Source organism: Oryctolagus cuniculus, chromosome 19 (genome assembly GCF_964237555.1).
Source record: "Oryctolagus cuniculus chromosome 19, mOryCun1.1, whole genome shotgun sequence".
Classification (NCBI taxonomy): domain Eukaryota; kingdom Metazoa; phylum Chordata; class Mammalia; order Lagomorpha; family Leporidae; genus Oryctolagus; species Oryctolagus cuniculus.
Window position 1 is genome coordinate 19,424,589 of NC_091450.1, and position 20,151 is coordinate 19,444,739.

At 50.2% G+C, this 20,151-nt stretch overlaps 1 protein-coding gene across 1 annotated transcript in view; it reads left to right on the top strand.

The window, feature by feature from the left end:
• The window catches only part of LOC100345328 (BOS complex subunit NOMO1), a 58,804-nt gene that overhangs the window by 2,804 nt on the left and 35,849 nt on the right, over positions 1 to 20,151 (top strand). The window contains exons 2-11 of the mRNA XM_008257790.4: positions 1,640 to 1,729; positions 4,553 to 4,598; positions 6,962 to 7,062; positions 7,948 to 8,054; positions 10,847 to 10,919; positions 13,335 to 13,487; positions 13,954 to 14,091; positions 14,708 to 14,797; positions 17,563 to 17,668; positions 17,858 to 18,008. Of these exons, the coding sequence (XP_008256012.3) occupies positions 1,640 to 1,729; positions 4,553 to 4,598; positions 6,962 to 7,062; positions 7,948 to 8,054; positions 10,847 to 10,919; positions 13,335 to 13,487; positions 13,954 to 14,091; positions 14,708 to 14,797; positions 17,563 to 17,668; positions 17,858 to 18,008 (1,055 nt within the window). The remainder of the gene's footprint in view (positions 1 to 1,639; positions 1,730 to 4,552; positions 4,599 to 6,961; positions 7,063 to 7,947; positions 8,055 to 10,846; positions 10,920 to 13,334; positions 13,488 to 13,953; positions 14,092 to 14,707; positions 14,798 to 17,562; positions 17,669 to 17,857; positions 18,009 to 20,151) is intronic.

A 20,151-nucleotide genomic window follows, 5' to 3' on the forward strand; every position in this document is an offset into this window, starting at 1 on the left:
GCGTATTGCTAGCTTGTTGCTTTATGCATGGGCTTAGCTGGGAAGGTTGGACTCGTCTTTTTTTTAAGGTTTATTTATTTGAAGGAGAGAGAGAGACAGAGATCTTCCACCTGCTGGCTTACTCCCCAAATGGCTGCATTGGCTAGGGCTGGTCCAGGTGGAAGTGAACTCCATCCCTGTCTCCCACATGGGTGGCAGGGACCTGAGCACTTGGGCCATTGTCCGCTACCTTCCCAGGTGCATTAGCAGGAAGCTGGATTGGAAGTGGAACAGCTGGGACTTGAACTGGCACTTAGATGTGGGAAGCCAGTGTTGCCGACGGCAGCTTATCTCACTTTGCCACAGCGCTAGTCCCCGACTCCTGTCATTTCTGAATCACGGTCACAGAGCCTTAATATTTTAGAGGTGAGGCTGTTAGACATCATCAGACCCAACTGCTCCCTTTTGCAGATGTAGAAACAGGCTTGTGTCCTTGAGTTGTGCTGGGGAGATCGGGGGTTTTCCTTGAACCCAGTCTGTGCCCTCCTGACCACCCTGTGTTGCTCTTTTCTTCAGAGCTACTGAATTGTTACACAAGCTGCCCTCTCTTCAGCCCTGTACTGCTATCATGAAGAGCAGTGGTGCTCTTTTTAGCCAGGAAGAAGGGGAACCTCAGGAGGTTAAGGGACTTAGCCAAGGGCACATAGTATGTGGAAGACCCAGATAACTGCTCGAGCTAATCTTAGTGGGTTAATTGCTTGTGTCTGGTGATGGTTCAAATGGGAGAGTTTTAGAGAGCCCTTGAGGAGAGGATGTCTATTAGATGCCCTCCTGATCTATTTTTTGCTCAGAGAATGAAAGTAAAAGAGAAAATTAGGTTTCTAGATGAATGTACCTCCAAGGATATGGAATCACTTGAGGTTCATCATGCATATCCGTGGCCCCCACCCCAGACTTCTAGCTGAGAAAATGAGGTGGGGTGCAGGAATCTGCATTGTAGCAAGCGCCCACTAACAGCAGAAATTGAAAATGTGCCTTAAGGGGCCGGTGCAGTGGAGTAGATGAAGCTGCCACCTATGATGCTGGCATCTCATGTGGTGCTGGTTTGAGTCCCGGCTGCTCCACTTCCTATCCAACTCCTTGCTTATGTGCCTGGAAAAGCAGTGGAAGATGGCCCAAGTGCCTGGGCCCCTACCACTCATGTGGGAGACCTGGATGGAGTGCCAGGCTCCTGGCTTTGGCCTGGCCAAGCCCCGACTGTTGTGGCCATTTGGGGAGCGAGCAATGGATGGAAGATCTGCCCCTTCCTACCCACCCCTCCCCTCACTGCCTTTCCAATGAATAAATAATTCTTTTAAGCATTTTTTTGCTTTAGGCCCAGAAACTTAAATGAACAGCAGACAGCCACTAAAGTAAACCAAAAAGTGTCTGGGATAGGCCTTAGATGGTTTGCAAGGTGAAAAAGCTGTGGTCACTTTATTTCTGGGAGACTTTGTCTGCTTCCCTCCATCCCTTAAGGCCAGTGTCGCTAGCCGGGATCTGGAAGGTCTTCAGCGAATGCGTCTTTTCTGAGTGCCTGCAGGAGTAGCGGACATGGTTGGTTCTCAAAGGCGATACCTGTGTAGGAGTATGACTCATGCATTCTTTCCTTCCTTTCCAGATAAAGTTGTACACCAAGCATGGGACTTTGAAATACCAGACAGACTGTGCCCCTAACAACGGTTACTTCATGATCCCCTTGTACGATAAGGTAAGGCGAGGGAGCGCTTGAGGTTTACCACCCTGCTTTTATGATGGGAAGTAGTCTGTGCACCCCGCAGGGCTGTGCGAAGCAGAATGGCCTTTCCCAGAGTAGCACACGTTCGTTTCTTTTGCAGACAATGAGTGGACTACGGCAGTGCCAGCCAAATTCTGGGGGAGATGACTCATCAGCCGCTTGTTTGGGCACAGTGGTCTCTGTGTCTCCAGGAACATGTGGCAGTGTCTAGAGACACTGTTGATCATTGTAGCTGTCTGGGGTGGGGGTGGGGGGGTGCTGCAGGTACCCAGTGAACCTAAGCACCCTGTGGTGCTGCCCAGAACAGCCCTGGTACCCATAGAGGCAGGGTTGAGAATTTGATTCAATAGAACCCTTTATTTGTGTGCAGCTAAAAATATTAGTAATATCGTTAGCATTAATGCGAGTAATAGGTAAACTCATGAGCTTTCTGGCAAAACAAAAACAAAAACCCAGGGTCTTTGGCAGTACCTGAGGTTACTTTGTACCCTTTCCCCCTAATCTCACTACCTCCCTCTGCAGTGATAACCTTTGAGAGCCATTAGAGTGTGTGCCCTAACGGGTTGCTTTCTATTTATAGTTATCCGGATGTCCACAAGTGCACATGCATTTGCATGTACACAAATAGGTGCACACACGCGCTCTTCTGAAACAGTATCACCCCCCCCCCCCACATATTAGCTTTTTAGTTGGAAATAGATTCATAGGAAGTTGCAGAGAGAGTCATTCTACATAGCTTTGAGTTTTTTTTTTTTTAAATACAAATGGACTCAAACTGTGGGTATCATTCGGATTTCCCCCCTGTGATAATGAAAGCATTCTCTAAGGTAAATTTCAGTTTTTCCCTTGCTTGCTTTCAGCATCCACAGCTATGCAGATCTGCTGCCTTTTTGAGGACTGCATTACATATCATCAAACCAAATCAGAATTTATTTACTTTTGTATTGATGGACATACAGCCTTTTCTCAAGCTTCAAATTATTATTATTTAAAAATATGTACTTATTTATTTGAAAGGCAGAGTCACCAAGAGGCAGAAGCAGAGAGAGACAGAGATAGAGAGGTCTTCCATTCGCTGGTGCACTCCCCAAATGGCCGCAATGGACAGCTGGGCTGATCCAAAGCCAGGAGCCAGGAGCTTCTTCTGGGTCTCCCATGTGGGTGCAGGGGCCCAAGCACTTGGGCCATCTTCTACTGCTTTCCCAGGCCAAAGCAGAGAGCTGAATCAGAAGTGGAGCAGCCAGGACTTGAACTGGCACCCATATGCGATGCGAGCACCGCAGGTGGTAGCTTTACCTGCTGTGCCACAGCTCTCCCCTTAAATTATTATTAATGACCACCATAAATATGGTGTATGGGATTGATTTCTAGAGGTAAACTAGCTAGGTCTCAATTTTTTTTTTTCTTTTAGATTTATTTATTTGAAAGGCCAAGTGACAGAGAGGGAGAGACAAAGGGAAAGAGATCTTCCATCCACCAGTTCACTCCATCTTCCATCTGCTGTTTCCCAGGCACATCAGCAGGAAATTGGATTGGAAGCATGGAGTAGCCAAGACTCAAACCAGGCACTCCAGTATGGAATGAGGGCATCCTACATGGTGGCTTAACCTGCTGTGCCATAGCACCCACCCCAATTTTGGTTTCTTGAGATTGATTTGTTTTTTAAAGATTTATGTATTTATTTGAAAGGCAGAGTTAAAGAGACGCAGAAGCAGAGAGAGAGAGAGAGAGAGGGAGAGCTAGAGAGAGAGAGAGGGAGGGAGGCAGGGAGGGAGGGAGAGAGGGAGACGGGGAGAGGTCTTCATCCACTGGTTCACTCCCCAGATGGCTGCAACGGCTGGAGCTGTGCTGATCTGAAGCCAGGAGCCAGGAGTTTCTTCTGGGTCTCCCACGTGGGTGCAGGGGCCTAAGGACTGCTTTCCCAGGCCATAACAGAGAGCTGGTTTGGAAGTGAGGCAGCTGGGACTCAAACCGGCACCTCTATGGGATCCCAGCACTTTAGGCAGTGGCTTTACCCACTATGCCACAGTGCCAGCCCCAAGATTGATGCATTTATAAAACATGAAGAGCCAGGCACTGTGGCACCCTGGGTTAAGCCACCCCTTGGGATATCTGCATTTTATATCAGAGTGCCTGAGTTTTAGTCCTGCCTCTGCTGCTAATTCCAGCTTCCTGCTATTGTGCACCCTGGAGGCAGCATATGATGGCTCAAGTACTTGGGCCAATGTCACCCCTGTGAGAGACCTGGATTGAGTTCTGGCCTCCTGGCTTTGACCTGGCCAAGCCCTGGTAGCTGCAATCATTTGGGGACTGAACCATGTGAATGGAAGGCCTTTCTCTTTATTGCTCTGCCTTTCAAATAAATACATAACAAAAAATAAATAAACTTTTGGAAAAAGAAGTCTTAACTGTAAAAAAAAAATGTTGCTGAGTACAATCTAGCTTTTAAGAACTATCTTTAATTTCTAAGGGTTTGCTCCAACCCTTGCAGCTATAGGCATGTGAGGCTCTCATGGTCTATTCAGTGTCAGAAGACGGTGGGTGTCTGTGCTTGGCCCCCACAGGTGCAGCTCAGCCCTGGGTGTTCTGGTTGGTTCAGCAGAATCTTCTGGTGCTTAGCTGCAGCTTAGGGTACCTGAAGGGCAGCGAGGTGCTCCCTGGTGTTCTGAACACCGCTTACTGGTAGAATTTCATTTCAGGTGGACAAGTTTTAGATTAAATGCGAGCACCAAACTAGATTAACCCAGGCTCACCAGTGCTCATTCTTTCAAATTCCACTTTTTTTTCTCCTTGTAGGGGGATTTCATCTTGAAGATCGAGCCCCCCCTGGGGTGGAGTTTTGGTGAGTTAACCGTGTTTTGGGAGGGGTTCCATCGATGCACAGTACTGACTCCGGCTGGCAGAGTGCACAGACTTGGCGTGGTGGGGATTCGGGCGTCGTGTGGGAGAGGGTTTTGTGGTTCTGCGTTTGCCATGCCACTTCAGTTGTGGTTTCCCTGAGATCCGCCTCACGGCTTCTGTCGTCCTTCTTCAAACAGGCATCTTCTCTCGTGCTCTACCTCTTCTTGGAAAGTCTGCCTTTGCCGTTCCTCTCATGACCTTGCGCTAGAACAGGGCAGAACCAGGAGAGGGGACTTTGTTCCTGTCCCAGGGTGCCTTCCTTTTTAGCTCTTTCAGTATTTTGGGTGTGTGTTTGATCTTTTTACTGAATTAATCGCAACGCGTAACAAATCCAGATTCACGTCTCTTAAGAGATCAGAAGTTCTGGCGGCCTTGCGCCTCACCGGCCACGCGCCGACCTCGGGCAGTTAACTTGTCCTGTAGCAGCCTCCGTCTCCTCACTGGGGAGTCAGGGTAGCTACAGAGCCTGCCCCACAGGGTACTTGGAGCGATCATGGGCCGATCATAAGTGTTCAGAACCTGTGGTGCGTTAATTAGCAAGCACTCGATGCTTAAAAACAGCCCCTTCTGCTCACATACAAACTCACGCTCCACACTGGCCTGAGGCACAGTTGGAGAAGTTGGGAATGGATTTGAGATCAGAGGAGAGGCTTCTGTTTGGAGGTGACTGATGTTTTTGAAGAGGAGGGACTTGGACTTGTCATTTCGGTAGAGTCAGTGGGTAATCCCAGCCCATAGCTTGTTGCGCAGTGGGGGGCGTGGAGGGAGGGCACAGTGGCTCCTATCAGGTTTGCCGTGCAACAGAGAAGGGAGGATTTAGTCCCTGCCATCTCAGAGGTCATGGGGAGCTCAGCCCACAGCTGAGCGGCTCCGTGAGGGAAGCTAGAGAAACTCCTTCTCAACTTGCAGTCGGGGGTGGCTGCCCGTACATTCTAGAAAGCTGAAGGAGAATCCAGCCAGTCAGTGGTGGAAGCAGAGGTTAGAGATCAGTGGCCTGTGGGAGTGTTTTGTGTCCCTCCCCCTTCTGCCTGATCAGCTTTCTCCTGGGGTTACACACACTTCCAGAGAAAGGCCCTCCGTGTAAGGGTATTGCCTGATTGGTTTTCACAAAGTGCACACACCCATGTCACCACCGCCCAGGTCCCAGATGCTCATTAGCCACGCCCTCTGCCAGTGCCCACCACCCTGACCTTCCTAAGTTATGAATTCTTTGTATAAGTGGAATCCCCAGGGTGCTGTTTTGAACCTGGTTTCTGTCTGTATTGTTTGTGTATTCGTCTGTATTATGTGTAGCTCTTGGTCATCCTCTTTGCTGCAGAAAACCCTGATGCAGCAATGTAAAAGGTCTCGGGCCATTCTGCTGTTGGTGGGCACTGGTACTGCTCCATGGTCTGGCCACCAAGGAAAGTGCTCAGGTGTGCACCCTTGACCATGCATTTGGGTGCATATATATTTACATTCTTTCAAAAAGCCTTATTTTATTTATTTAAAAGAGTTAGAGGGAGGGAGAGACAGAGAAAGAGAGATCTGCCATCCACTGTTTCGCCCCCCAAATTGCCACAATGGCCAGGGCTGGGCCAGGCCCAAGCCAGGAGCCCGGAGTTTCTTCCGGGTCTTCCACATGGGTGCAGGGTCACAAGCACTTGGGCCATCCTCTGCTGCTTTCCTAGGCCATTAGCAGGGAGCTGGATCAGAAGTAGAACAGCTGGATCTCGAACCAGCGCCCCCCAAGAGATGCCAGAGTTGCAGGCTGTGGCTTTACCTGCTACGCCACAGTGCCAGCCCCTGCATTTTTGTTGAGTAGGGGTTTAACATGTGTTGAACATGAATTCATGAGCTTGGTCAGGAGGCAGATCTGGGGCCAGCTTTGGAGGATCGGATTGGAGCTCTGTCACTCACTGTTCTGTGCCTCAGTTTACCCTCAGAACAGTCAGATCTCGAAGTTGTGCAGATTCAGTGAATATGGCTTGGTGCCCAGTCCAGGCCAAACATTCAGCAAACCTGTTTCGGTGCTTACTGAGCTTTCAGTGGGACTCTGAGCTGGAGGTCATCAGGAGGACTGGGCTCTGTTTGTACTCTCAACTCCGCTGCCTCTGAGTCAGGGAGAGCCCGGGGCCCGGGAGGCACAGGCGGGAGGGAGCCGTTGCTCTGGGTACCTTCAGACTTAAGCATTGAGATTTGAATCACATCCGTGTTCAAATGCAGAACGAAATGTGCTCTAGCTAGTTTGTCTGTGTCCTGGAATAAACGTTCCCCTGGTTTCTTGTACCCCGTTCCTGCCCCCTCCCCTGCTGCGTTCCCCAGAGCCGACGAACGTGGAGCTGTACGTGGATGGCGTCAACGACATCTGCACCAAGGGCGGGGACATCAACTTCGTCTTCACGGGCTTCTCTGTGAACGGAAAGGTGTGGCCTCAGACCCTTTATTGTTTCTGACGTGTGCTGCGTCGTGTGCACTGGGCCCTCTCTTAACCTGGAAAAATCTGGAGTGTTTTTTCCCCCGGGGGAGCCCACACGAGACCCGCAGAGCGAGCATGACGCTAGGTTGGCGTGTATCTAGGAGTCAGGATTAGGTTGCCGGCCCTCGCCCCCTGCCCTGGGCGTGTGACTGCCTGGAACGGGCTCCTGTGGGGGCGCGGAGCTGGCAGCGTGCGTCTCTCGGGCGCCTGGCCTGTTAGCACCTCTGCTGGTGGCCTGCCGGCAGCTCATGTCAGAGGGACTCGCATGTGCTTCTGCCACTCACCGGGCAGCCTTCTCGGTGCTGGAACGGGAAGCTCGGAGACCTCTTGGGCTCCTGGCAGCGTGAACGTAGGCTGCTGACTGGGAGTGAGTGCCAGCTCCTGGTTCAGGTTCTCGGGAGAGTTTTTCTCTCTCCCCTCCATGCGGTGCCCCGGGCTGAGAAGCTCAGATGTCCTGGCCATCGTTTTCTTCACGCTGGGTTCATTTCTTCACATGAAGATGAGGCCCATTCGGTCCCAGCTTTAGGTGTGGGTTTCTCGTTAGAGACGGGGGTCTTGGGTCTTTTTCTTTCTTGGTGGTCTATGAACTCAGGGTGTGTTTTCAGCTGAGGATATCTTAGATTCAGTGAAAGGAACTTGTATTTTCCTGTTAGCCTTCCCTCCTCCACCCCACCCTTGGACAGGGCATCCCTGATGAGCCCCTCTTGGCAAAGGGGTCCTAGACCCAAAGAAGGTTCCGGGCCCCTCCTGGGGAGGCGGGTCAGGACTGCCCACGTTTTTTGAGAGGAGAGAGCTTTGCTGCTGGCGGGAACTAACCACCATCTCCACACAGGTGCTCAGCAAAGGGCAGCCCTTGGGGCCCGCAGGCGTGCAGGTGTCTCTGAGGAGCACGGGCACTGAGGCGAAGATCCAGTCCACGGTGACGCAGCCCGGTGGAAAGTGAGTGGTGTCCTGTCGCCCCTGGTTGAGGGGGCTGTGGATTTAGAGAGACCTGGGTTCATGTCCTGGTTTGGGCCCAACTTCGAGCAAGTTCATATCCCTCAAAGCCCCCAAGTTTCCTTTGACTTTTTTATAAAAAGATTTATTTATTTATTTATTTGTACCTGAATGGCAGAGACAGAGATGGAGGGAGAGTTAGAGAGAGACCTGTCTACTGGTTCACTCAGCGGGTGGCTGGGCCAGGACAAAGCTAGGAGCACAAAACTCTACCTGGGTGTCCCACGTGGGTGGCAGGGGCCCAAGTACTTAGGTCATCACCTACAGCCTTCCCAGGTACATTAGCAGGGAGCTGGATTGCAAGTGGAGCAGCCAGAACTTGAATGACATTCTGAAGTGGGGTACACGCATTGCGAAGGGCAGCTTAACCCACTGTACCACAATGCCACCTCCCAGTGTCCTAGCTGCGAAATGGAAGTCATTGGCTCATAGCGCTTAGCATTGATGGGGTGATTTGATGTGAGCCAATGCCCATAGAGCACCTGGCACTTCATTTAAAGTAGGCCTTCATTTACCAGTTGGGCCTGGTTCTGGAGCACAGCAGTCTGATAGCTGTTTGACCTAGGGAAAGTTGTTTAATCTTCCCGTGCCTCAGTTTCCCCATATGCGAGTGAAGACAGCTGTAGAACGTATCTCCTAGGTTACTGGGAAGGTTAATGTTCCAAAACTGCCTGGCATGGCGTACTTGCTTCATAAATGTTTGTTCAGTGTAGGGCAGCTCAGTTATGATTTTAAAAAATCATTCTATAACTGTTACATCAAAACCATTTTGTTGTTAGAACTGATGATTACTTAATTAACTTTGCTGAGTGAAATTTAAAGCATTTATTTAATACGTTTAGATAGTTATGCCAAGATTAATGCTAGAATATTTCAAACGGATAATTTTGAAAGCATTCAAATCATTACTAATTCTGTCAGCATACAAACTGAATTGCAAAATAGAAGTGTATAATGAGACTGTCAGTAAGTCATCCAATTTTAAAGTTATTGTTGAAATGATTTTCATTTTTGAAATAACATTCACTCGAACTTGATGGGTGCCTTGTCAATCCAGGTCTGTAGGTGCTATGTGGAGCTGTGTTTTTCCTAGGTTGGTTAGTACAGGTTGAGTATCTCTTATCTCAGATACTTGGGACTAAAAGTGCAGAATGTTTGGAATTTTGGATATTTGCATTTTTTAAAGATTTATTTATTTATTTATTTGAAAATCAAAGTTGCAGAGAGAGAAAGGGATAGGCAGAGAGAGAGACAGAGGTCTTCCATCAGCTAGTTCACTCCCCAATTGGCCGCAACGGGTGGAGCTGTGCCGATCTGAAGCCAGGAGCCAGGAGCTTCTTCTGGATCTCCCATGCTGGTTCAGGGGCCCAAGCACTTGGGTCATCTTCTGCTGCTTTCCCAGGCCATAGCAGAGAGCTGGATCAGAGTATAGCAGCTGAGACTCGAACCGGCGCCCATATGGGATGATGGCAGTGTAGGCAGCGGCTTTACCCACTATGCCACAGAGCCAGCCCTGAACATTTGTATTTATTAGTGAGATATCTTAGGGATAAATATGAAATTTATTTGTGTTTCTTATACATTTTATCCATATTACTTGAAAGTAATTTTATAGGCTATTTTTAACAGTTCTGTGCATGAAGCAAAGCTCTGTGGTGTGGAATTTTCCACTTGTGACATCAGGAAGTTTGGGATTTTGGAGCACTTCAGATCTCACATTTTCTGATGAGAGGTGTTCACCCTGTCATTTGCTGTTGACCTTACCTGAAAGAGTGACTTGATCTTTCTCGATCCCTTCCATCTGCCTCGAGACAGTCACTTTCAGCACTGAGTGTACCGTGAGCAGGCAGTGGAACCTAAATCTTACCAAGACCAGAATCCAGGGCACAAGTGAATTGGAGCAAAGTGGTTTCCATGCCCTGTCCAGCTCTTATAGGCAGCGTCTGGAATCATGAAATGCCACCATAGAAGAAGCAGGGCAATGCCTCTTATGGTTCATTTCACTAGAATTAGCCCTCTGTGGTCCAGTGGCTTGCACCCTAGTAGCCTAGGCTTAAACGTGTCAGAATCCTGGCTGTGGCACTGGCCTCAGCCCGGCTCGGTCTGGTCCTGTTTACCTGTAGCTCTTAGACATTGACTAGCTGCTGTATGGTGCTTGCATGGGCCACTGGCTCATCACGATTGCTTTGCCCAAGAGCCCAGAATGGCTTGTGTTTGTTTCTCATATCAGATCTGAACACTTCGATGTAGGATTCAAAATCCGGTATCATTTGACCTGCCCTGATCACACGTAACGTCTTGTGTTGGCCTCCACCTCAGCCTAGGCATGTGTTCTCTCCCTGGCCTTCTCACCTCTGTTCCTCCAGGCACTTGTCTCCTCCTTGACCATCCATGCCCACCTCCTCTGCCAGCTCAGTTGAATGTTCCATGACCGATCCCTGCTAAACTACAGTGACTTGGTTTTAAGCCAGAAATCTTGCAATTAAGGAAAACATGAGCCTTTCTCCCTCCTGTCAGTATGCAAACAGCCCTTTGCATACAGTAAGTGCTCAGTCAGTGCTCTTTGATGTGGATTTGTACAGTGAAGGACTGAGTTTCATTCATGCTCCTGCAAGTAGTTAGTGGTAAGATGGTGATAATTCATACCTCATTTTTTGTGCTCCTCACCCTTGGACATGAAGTTAGAAATACTCACATTATTTGGAGAAACGCGAGCATCATGTTGTATTTTGCAGGTTTGCATTTTTTAAAGTTCTTCCTGGAGATTATGAAATCCTTGCAACTCATCCGACCTGGGCGTTGAAAGAGGTGAGCGTTTCCCTGTGCCTGTCCGTGCCATGATGAGCTTGCCTGGGGACTATGTTAGGGTGTTTGCAGCCGTAGATGAGAAGAGAGCGGTGCCCCTGACTGGTGAGATTTATAAGGTAGAACAGACGCGGCTTGTGTCGATTTCAGTTTAGGTGACAGCTTTGTCTCCCTGCTGTGAAAGAGGTCTGTTAGGAGCTGGCGCTATTTTAAGCTGATTCAACACCAGAAGGACCTGATGAGATGTGTTTGTTGTTCTTCTTGCAGTCTGCAACAGAAACCTATAAATACACCAAGCAGTGTAGACAGTGCTGTTCGCGTGTCCAGGGGTAGCGCACACTGGTGTTCATCGCAGCTTTGCTGTTACTAGCAGAATACCGCACCCATTACGCGATGTGTAGAGTGAACCAGAGCTGCACACACCAGTGCGACTACATGTAAAAGCAGAGTTGAAGGACGCATGATGAAAAACGTGTGTGATAATGCCATGGATGGGTACAGTCTCATGTAGGAAAACTGAAGACACGCACGGGAGTGACACACACCATGTCCATGCTGGTCCTGATGGAGGAGGGAGGAGGAGAGGGAGTTCGAGCATCTCAGGGTCCTGGCTTGTAGTTCTGCTCTTGTGTTTCTCATTTAGGTGCCCTTCAGGATATTCTTTATAACTTTTTGTTTGGCTGCAATAGTTTATAATAAAAATGAAAACAGGTCAGGTCCTGTAATAGCTGTTTGAAAAAATATCGACGACTTCAAGGACATCTTGACACATCAGCTTTTGTGTTAGCTCTGAGGCTGTCTCATTCTTGCTAAAGAACAGAGTGTGTTCTAGTGTTTCCTCTCTAGGTTTTACTCATGTAACACTGATGGCATAGCTTCTTTTTTGTGTTTTATTTAATTTGTGTGAAAGATAGAGAGGTCTTCTGTCTTCTGGTTTACTTCCCAAATGCGCGCAGATAGCTGGAGCTGGGCCTGGCTAAAGCTGGGAGCCAGGGACTTGATTTACATCTCTTGTGGGTGGCAGGGATCCAGGTACTTGAGCCACTACTTGCGGCCTTCCTGGGTGTGCATTAGCGGGAAACTGAGTAGGAAGTACATCCAGGATTTGAACCCAAGGCCTCTGATAGGGGATATGATGTCCCAAGCAGTGATTGAACCGCTGGCACAGTTTTATATCTGCATGGATCTATTTAATGTTTGTGACTTTAGGGTTTCAGGACTTTTCTCTTCTGGAGCAGTGCTTAAAAATCTTTTATTTAAAACTCAAGAACTTACATAATATTTGTAGAACAAATTTTAAGGTTTATCTTGTATTCTAATTACATGCATAAAGGACCTTGAGTTTATTAATAAAAATTGTGATTTTTTTGAAGATTTATTTTATTTATTTGAAAGAGTTACAGAGAGAGGTAGAGACAGAGAGAAAGGTCTTCCATTCAATGGTTCACTCCCCAGATGGCTGCAACGGCCGGAGCTGTGCCCATCCAAAGCCAGGAGCCAGGAGCTTCTTCCAGGTCTCCCACACGGGTGCAAGGGCCCAAGGACTTGGGCAGTCTTCTACTGCTATCCCAGGCCATAGCAGAGAGCTGGATTAGAAGAGGAGCAGCCAGGACTAGAACCGGTGCCCACATGGGATGCTAGCGCTTCAGGCCAGGGCATCAACCTGCTGCACCACAGTGCTGGCCCCTAAAATTGTGATTTTTAAAGTGAAGCATGCTGTTAGAAGTCAGAATAATGATGAGCCTTTGGGGTTAGTGACCAGAGGTGAGTGTGAGGTGGCTCTGAGGGTGCGGAGATGTTTGCTTTCAGGTGTTGGTTACCTGGAATAGTGTGTTTAGATTGTGCAAGTTCGTGCATTGCGTGCTTTTCTCTGTGAATTGTAGTTGAATGAGAAAGCTCAAAAATGAATGTATGTATATCTCATTAAACACAGAAAAAAAAAAAAAAAGAAAAGCATTCTTTTTAGAAAGCCATAACACAGGAATATAAAGGAGGAGAAGCAATTAGAAATTTTAGAAGGTGGAAAAGTTTCAAAGAAGTAAAACAGGACCATTATAGACAAAATGCAGACCCAAGTACTTGGGCCGGCTCCTGCTGCTGCCTCCCAGGGTGTGCATTAGCAGGAAGCTGGATAGGAACTGTGGTCTGGTGCGGACCCAGGGTCTCTGATAAAAGATGCGGTGTCCCACGTGGCAACTTTCCCTCAGTGCCGGACGCCCGCCCTGATGCAGAGGATGCCACTGCATAGACAAATCATTGGTATTTACCTTCTGCCACATCTCCTTTTGCTTCATTTTGAGCATTAAAAAATAGTTGGCTTATAGATGTGCTTTTATAGATTGAATCAGTCACTTTTCCTGGTCCTGGTTTTGGACACCTCGCGAGGGTTCTGTGCGCTGGGCGCTTCTTCTCGTGCAGGCGAGCACCACGGTGCGCGTGACCAACTCCAACGCCAACGCGGCCAGTCCCCTCGTCGTTGCTGGCTACAACGTGTCCGGCTCTGTCCGGAGCGACGGGGAGCCCATGAAAGGAGTGAAGTTTCTTCTCTTTTCTTCTCTAGTGACCAAAGAGGTAAGCAAAGCAAAGACCAGGAGAGACTGTGTGAGCAGGTGCGAGGGGGGGCTGACCGGCAGGAACAGATTGCTAGAGCGCAAAGGAAGGCAGAGGCTTCATCTCAGCTTTGAGAACAGCAGACTGGGTGCGTGCCCTGGTGGTGGACAGTCCCCGGGTTCAGTGCCCTCAGGCCAGTCACTTGGCCTGGTGGAGCCTCTGTCTCTGTATCTCGAGAACAGTGACCCATGGCAGAGAAAGACCAGCCGTGTCGCTTTTCCTAAGACCGTGTTGGTTTTTAACTCTTCAACCTGCCTGTGAAGACTTCAGTCCCTTTTATCTCTTTGAACTTGTGCTTGATTGCAGAAATACTTACATAGAGTGGCCTAAAACTTGGGAGGGTTGTCCCGTGCTGTGGCTCTTTGACAGTAACCGGGACGTGGAAGTGGGAAAGGCAGTCTTGTTTTTCTTTCTCCCCACGGCGTAGGATGTCCTGGGCTGCAGCGTCTCGCCAGTGCCCGGGTTCCAGCCCCCAGACGAGAGCCTGGTGTATCTGTGCTATGCGGTCTCCAAAGAGGACGGTTCCTTTTCCTTCTATTCCTTGCCCAGCGGGGACTACACTGTGGTGAGTGAAGCAGCTCTCCGTTCTGGGTGTGTCTGGGATGCTTTGGCCACAGTGGGTGTGGGTGCCGTTTGAGTGTTACAGGAAGCAGGGTTGGCCTGCTAGTTTGAGCATCCCCCACCCAAAAGCCTAAAGCCCAAAATATGCCAAAATCAGCAACTTTTTGAGTGCAGATAGCCGCAGATAGGATTTTCCACACCGTGAAATTTTGTTTCATGTACAAAATTTTTTGCCTGAAATTACCTTCAGAGTGTATGTATAAGGTGCATGTGAAACATGAATTAGTAGCAAAGTGGGATTCCATCCCCAAGACGTCTCATTATGGACATGCAAGTATTCCACCATCAGAAGAAACCCCGGTTCAGAAACCCTTCCCGTCCCAAGCATTTTGGACCCGGGACACTCGACCTGAAGGTACAGTGAGACTTTGACCCTTGCGTCGTAGCTGCACAGGGCGCACAGCTTCTGCTCTTGAAATCAGCAGCAGGGATGGCTGATGTTTCTCTTCGGCTTGTCCCGAGCCCCTGGTCCTCTGAGGGCCGCCAGCTGGGTGATTGATGTTGATGCTGATGGTGGCGTCAGGCTGTTGGTTCTTAGCAGTTGACATGCTGCCTTCCAGATCCCGTTCTACAGAGGGGAGAGGATTACTTTTGACGTGGCCCCTTCCAGGCTTGACTTCACCGTGGAACACGACAGCCTGAGGATCGAGGTACGGCCTCCCTCTCCTGGAGGGACAGCTGCTTGAGTTCCCATGCTTGGGCACAGGTGTCGCAAACATGCTAAAAAACAAATTAATATTTTCTATAGAAGGGCTGTTGAAGAAAAATGGATCTTGTACCATATTCCAGTTTAGCTTGGGATTCGTTAAATAACATCATGTCTCCCACGAGTTGGATTCAGAGTTGTGTCTATTTCATTGGAGGAAATAGATTTACTAGGTGCCGAAGATACACATTTCAGGCACTGTTCCGGGATACTTAAAGCCCTGGGAAGAGTATTCCAGGGGGAATAGCAGGTACAGCGGTCCCGGGCAGGAGTGTGACCAGAGGGTTGGGCCAGTGTGGCTGCAATTGGGGGTGGGGGGCATGAGGAAGGAAGGGGGAAGAAGAGGGGCAGAGAGATGATGGTGGAGTGTTCAGGGCCTGGTGAATACCCTGCCTGTTCTCTGGGTGAGGCTTGTAGCCCTGGAAGGTTCTGTGCAGGGCGTGGTGTGACACCCTGGCCGCAGTGCCAAGAGGGGTTTGCAGGGAGCCAGAGTGGAGGAGGGCAGCACTCAGGAGGCCAAGGCCGTGGCCGTGGCCAGGTTACAGCGGGCAGAGCTTTGGCCCTGGTGTTAGGGATAGACAGTGTGACTGGTGATGAAAATAGGTGATAAGCGTATTTTCCATCACAATCACATTGTCTTTAATTACAGAAATAGAAAATAGTTACGGAAGCCAATGTGTTAGATAAAGCAACCCCTCCCCCCCAAGAAAATAACAGTCTTTTTTAAATGGACCACCCAGTGGTGGAGTTACTGAAAACCTGATATTTTAATCCGTCTTCTTTTAATACTGCATTTGAAAGCTCTGTGGTAGGTGGTATCAACTGAGAGGAGCTGGCTTTTGGGTCTCGCACACAGTGGGGTGCTGCCTCTGCCTTTCTAAGACTCTGCAAAGCATTCGCCTGTTCTGTGCAATGAAGGGGGAGAGGAGGGGAAAAATGAAGTCTTCACTTTAGAGATGTGCACAGATGCCTGGGGGCAGGTGAGTGGGCAAGAACGTCTCCAGACCATGGCAAATGCAAGTTTTTAGCTAGAGCAATAAACGGACTTTCAGGGAGTGAAGGCCTGTAAGTTCTGTGAGGTCAGGAACCCTTACATCTTTGCTTTTTTTGAGACATGCACCTGCACGTGCATACACACACACACACACACACACACACACAGAATGCATTCCCCCACCTGCTGGGTCACGCCCCAAATGCCCACCACGGTGGAGGCCAGGCCAGGCCAAAGCTGGGAGCCAGGAACTCAGTCTGGGTCTCGTGTGTGTGGCAGGGACCCAACTACGTGAGTCATCACCTGCTGGCTCCCAGAGAAGCATTAGCAGGAGGCTGGAGTCAGCAGAGCCGGCACTCGGGCTCGGGGGCTGTGGCGTGCAGAGCAGACTGCCTGCTGCGCCAAATGCTCGCCCCAGGTCTTTTGTTCTTTGCTCTTTTCCTAAAGTGATGTAGTGCTTGGCACACAGCACTAATGAACACTCTCTTTGAGTACCTGTATGAATTACTAGGTGAGTAGGTGGTTTGCATCGACCGTGTCTTCTTGGAAGGATCTAGAAGGCCCACCTGAATGATAAGGAAGCCCCTGTGTTTTCCTGATGCTGCAGTCCAGATGCTGCATTCATTCAGCAATCATTACTCCACTGCTGCTCTGTACCATGGGCCTAGGGCAGACGGGGGCCCTGTTCTCACGGGCCTTACATTCCAGTGGCAGGGAACACAGCCTACGTCGTCAAGCAAGGGCCTTTCAGATGTTGGTTAAGTTTTTTTTTTTTTAAAGATTTATTTATTTTACTTGAAAGTCAGAGTTACATGGAGAGAGAGAGAGAGAGAGAGAGAGAGAGAGTGAGTCTTCCATCTGCTGGTTCACTCCCCAATTGGTCACAGTGGCTGAAGTTGCGCCAATCCGAAGCCAGGAGCCAGGAGCTTCCTCTGGCTCCCATGCGGGTGCAGGGGCCCAAGGACTTGGGCCATCTTCTACTGCTTTCCCAGGCCATAGCAGAGAGCTGGATCGGAAGAGGAGTAGGTCTCGAATCGGCACCCATATGGGATGCCTGCACTGCAGGCAATGGCTTTACCCGCTATGCCACAGTGCTGGCCCCGCTGGTTAAGTTTGATGGAGGAAATAACAGGTTGTTGTTGGTGGTGGTGAACTTGAGGAACCCAAGATCATGCAGCTGGAACTCCCACGGAGGGAGCACAGGTGTAATGCTCACAGCGAGTGGGGTGCAGAGACACAAGTGCAGGACCGTTTGGTGCATGTGGTAGCTGGGGTGGAGCCAGGTGGTCCAGGGGAAGCCGCTGAGGACCTGGGCTCAGGCTACAGTGGGGAGGTCAGAGACTGCCGTGAGAAACCTGCACAGGTGGAATCCTTAGGACTCACTGATGCCCGAGGGCCAGGAGGGCGCCTAAGGTGATGTTGGGGTTGTGCTTTGGAGGCCAGGGGGAGGCAGGGTTCCCTGAAGTGGGGGTGTCTGGAGGGGGAGCTTTCACAAGTCTGGGCTGGTGACCTTTAACTTGGGAGGGGAATCTGTGGGTTGCTTATGTGTGACAAGCATCGATGTGTGGGGAGTGCACCTGAGAGAACAGGTATTGGGAAAACGAGAAGGAGCCTGGCTGGGCCTGGGGGCCAGGAGGAGGCTGGTGCGGGTGGGTGGACGTGGTGGGCAGCGACACGTATGGCTCAAGCACGCCTCTCCTGTTCTTCCCTTCTAGCCCGTGTTCCACGTCATGGGGTTCTCCGTCACCGGGAGAGTCTTGAACGGACCTGAGGGAGAAGGGGTCCCTGAGGCCGTGGTCACTCTGAACAGCCAGATCAAAGGTGGGCAGGCACGCCGGTCCTTGGCACTGTGTGGTTTCAGATCAGAGTGAGAAATGGAAGGGAACGAAATCTTAACAGCCACAGTGTGACAGTCGGCCAGCCCTGGCCGCCAGTATTCCTGTGTACGTGGGAAGCTGCGTGGTTGGTTGATTTGGACTCCCGACTTGAGTGTGCGCTTTTGTTTCACAGTCAAAACCAAGGCCGACGGCTCCTTCCGCCTGGAGAACATCACTACGGGGACCTACACCATCCAGGCTCACAAAGACCACCTCTACTTCGACACAGTCACCATCAAAATCGCACCCAATACGCCACAGCTGGCAGACATCATCGCCACGGGGTGAGCTTGCCACGCATGGCCGGAAGTGCCAGTGCCCGTCTCAGACACCTGTTGGGAAATTCAGGCTGCCTTCTTTAGAAAGACTAGTGCTAAGTCTCATAAAAAAATTTTTTTCTTGCTTCATAGTTTTTTTTTAAAGATTTTTTATTTATTTATTTGAGAGGTAGAGTTATAGACAGAGGGAGAGACAGAAAGGTCTTCCGTCTGTTGGTTCACTCCCCAATGGCTGCAACTGCTGGAGCTGCGCCAATCGGAAGCCAGGAGCCAGGAGCTTCTTCCTGGTCTCCCATGCGAGTGCAGGGGCCTAAGCATTTGAGCCATCTTCTACGGCTTTCCTAGGCCACAGCAGAGAGCTGGATTGGAAGAGCAGCCAGGACTAGAACCAGCACCCATATGGGATGCCATCACCGCAGGCAGAGGATTAACCTACTGTGCCATGGCACCTGCCCCTAGCTTCAGAGTTAAAATGGGTTGGTTAAACTAGAAAAAGATCTTTCATGGTTGCCATCATCACAGCTCTGGGCCCCTTCTTTCTGGATCCTTGGGGACTTTGGGACACGGCATAGTTAGTTGGTTGAGAGAGTTAGTTGGAGTTCCAGCTTTGTAGGTACTGGCTGTAAGTATAGGAAGTGGCATTCTGTTGTTGAATTTGGACAGTTTTCTCGTCTGGAGTATGAAGAACCTGGGCTTGGGGTCGGATCTCTCTCTTGGACCTGTGCAGGGGGATGTGGCTCTTTCCTTCTGGAGAGCACGGGGCTCACAGCACAGCGGCTCCGAGGGAGAGGTGCAGGGGCCAGCTGGGAGGGAGCAGCCTGGGCAGAGGTGGGCAGGGCGTGGGTGGGAGTGTGAAGCTGGCATCACAGGAGTTGGACATGCCGGGCAGGCGAGGGGAGGAGGCAAGGCTGGAGAGACTGGAAGGGGCAGATCGCAGAGCCCCTGCACCTCCTTCTGGAAGACTGGGCTTTCTGCTCCAGGGGGGCTGCGGGGCCATGGATGGTGTTGAGCGTCCAGGTAATGTGGTTTTGTTTTTGTTGAGAGTATTTTAGCAGGGGCATAGAGGAGGGTCCCTTTGAAGGGGGTTAGGGTTTGGGGCCCAAAGACAGCCGATGAAGGAAGTCAAGGGCAGGTTGGAAAGACATTGAGGGGTCCCCAGCCGGTGAGGTGAGTGGCTGTGGGTGCTACCTGCTGAGGATAGGAAGAGGAACCAGGGGACGAGGGCTCAGGTTTGACTACGGGGGTCTGAAGGACCACTAGGTGGAGCTCTCTAACAGATGCTGGGATAGATAATAAATCCTGAGGATCAGCAGCAGGTGGCAGCCAGAGCGTTGAGTTTGTAAGAGTGAGTAGAGTTAGAGGAACAGTATGCCAGAAACGTAATGCCAGTGTCTGCAGGGCTGGGGAGCCTTTTTTCTGCCAAGGGCCATTTGGAGATTTATAACATCATTCGTGGGCTGTACAAAATGATCAAGTTAAAAACCAGACTGCTATGGATTTACTGAATTTTGAGTCCCTCCTGCGACTGCCTTGGCAGGGCCAGACCAAATGCTTTCTGAGGCCTCATACAGCCCATAGGCTGGACATCACCTGCCTCTGGTTTAAGGGGTGGCCGAAGGAGGGCTGCGGGCGGGGGTGGGATTGTGGGAACTGAGAAGCTAAGTTTTGGTTGTGAGGTGGCACCTGAACTTAGGGTCAGCTTCAAGCTGACCCTAGAAACATGATGGGACCCTTGGATTAGTCACCCACGATGCCCAGTGAGCATTCTGTGCAGACAGCTGGGGTTGAGTGGTGAAGGGGAGATAAGGAAGCGGATCACCCGGAGAAAGCAGTTCTCGATTTGAAGCCTGCCTCCCTCCCTCCCTCCCTCCCTCCTTCCTTCTCTCTCCCCAAACATCTCTGCGCACTGTGATAACTACCAGACAGTGAGCAAGGAACCCACTGGCATTCAGAGATCCTCTTGCTGAGGAGACAGAGGGAAGACAGATACATTGTAATTGTGTAGAGGGCAGAAACACAGATACATTGTAATTGTGTAGACTGTAGAAGCACAGTGGGCCCTCCCTCTCCATGGGCCCTGGGTCTGGCTGTGCAGCCCGCCAACCAACATCTAATTGAAAGTGTTTGAGAAAAATGGTGCATTGTTGCT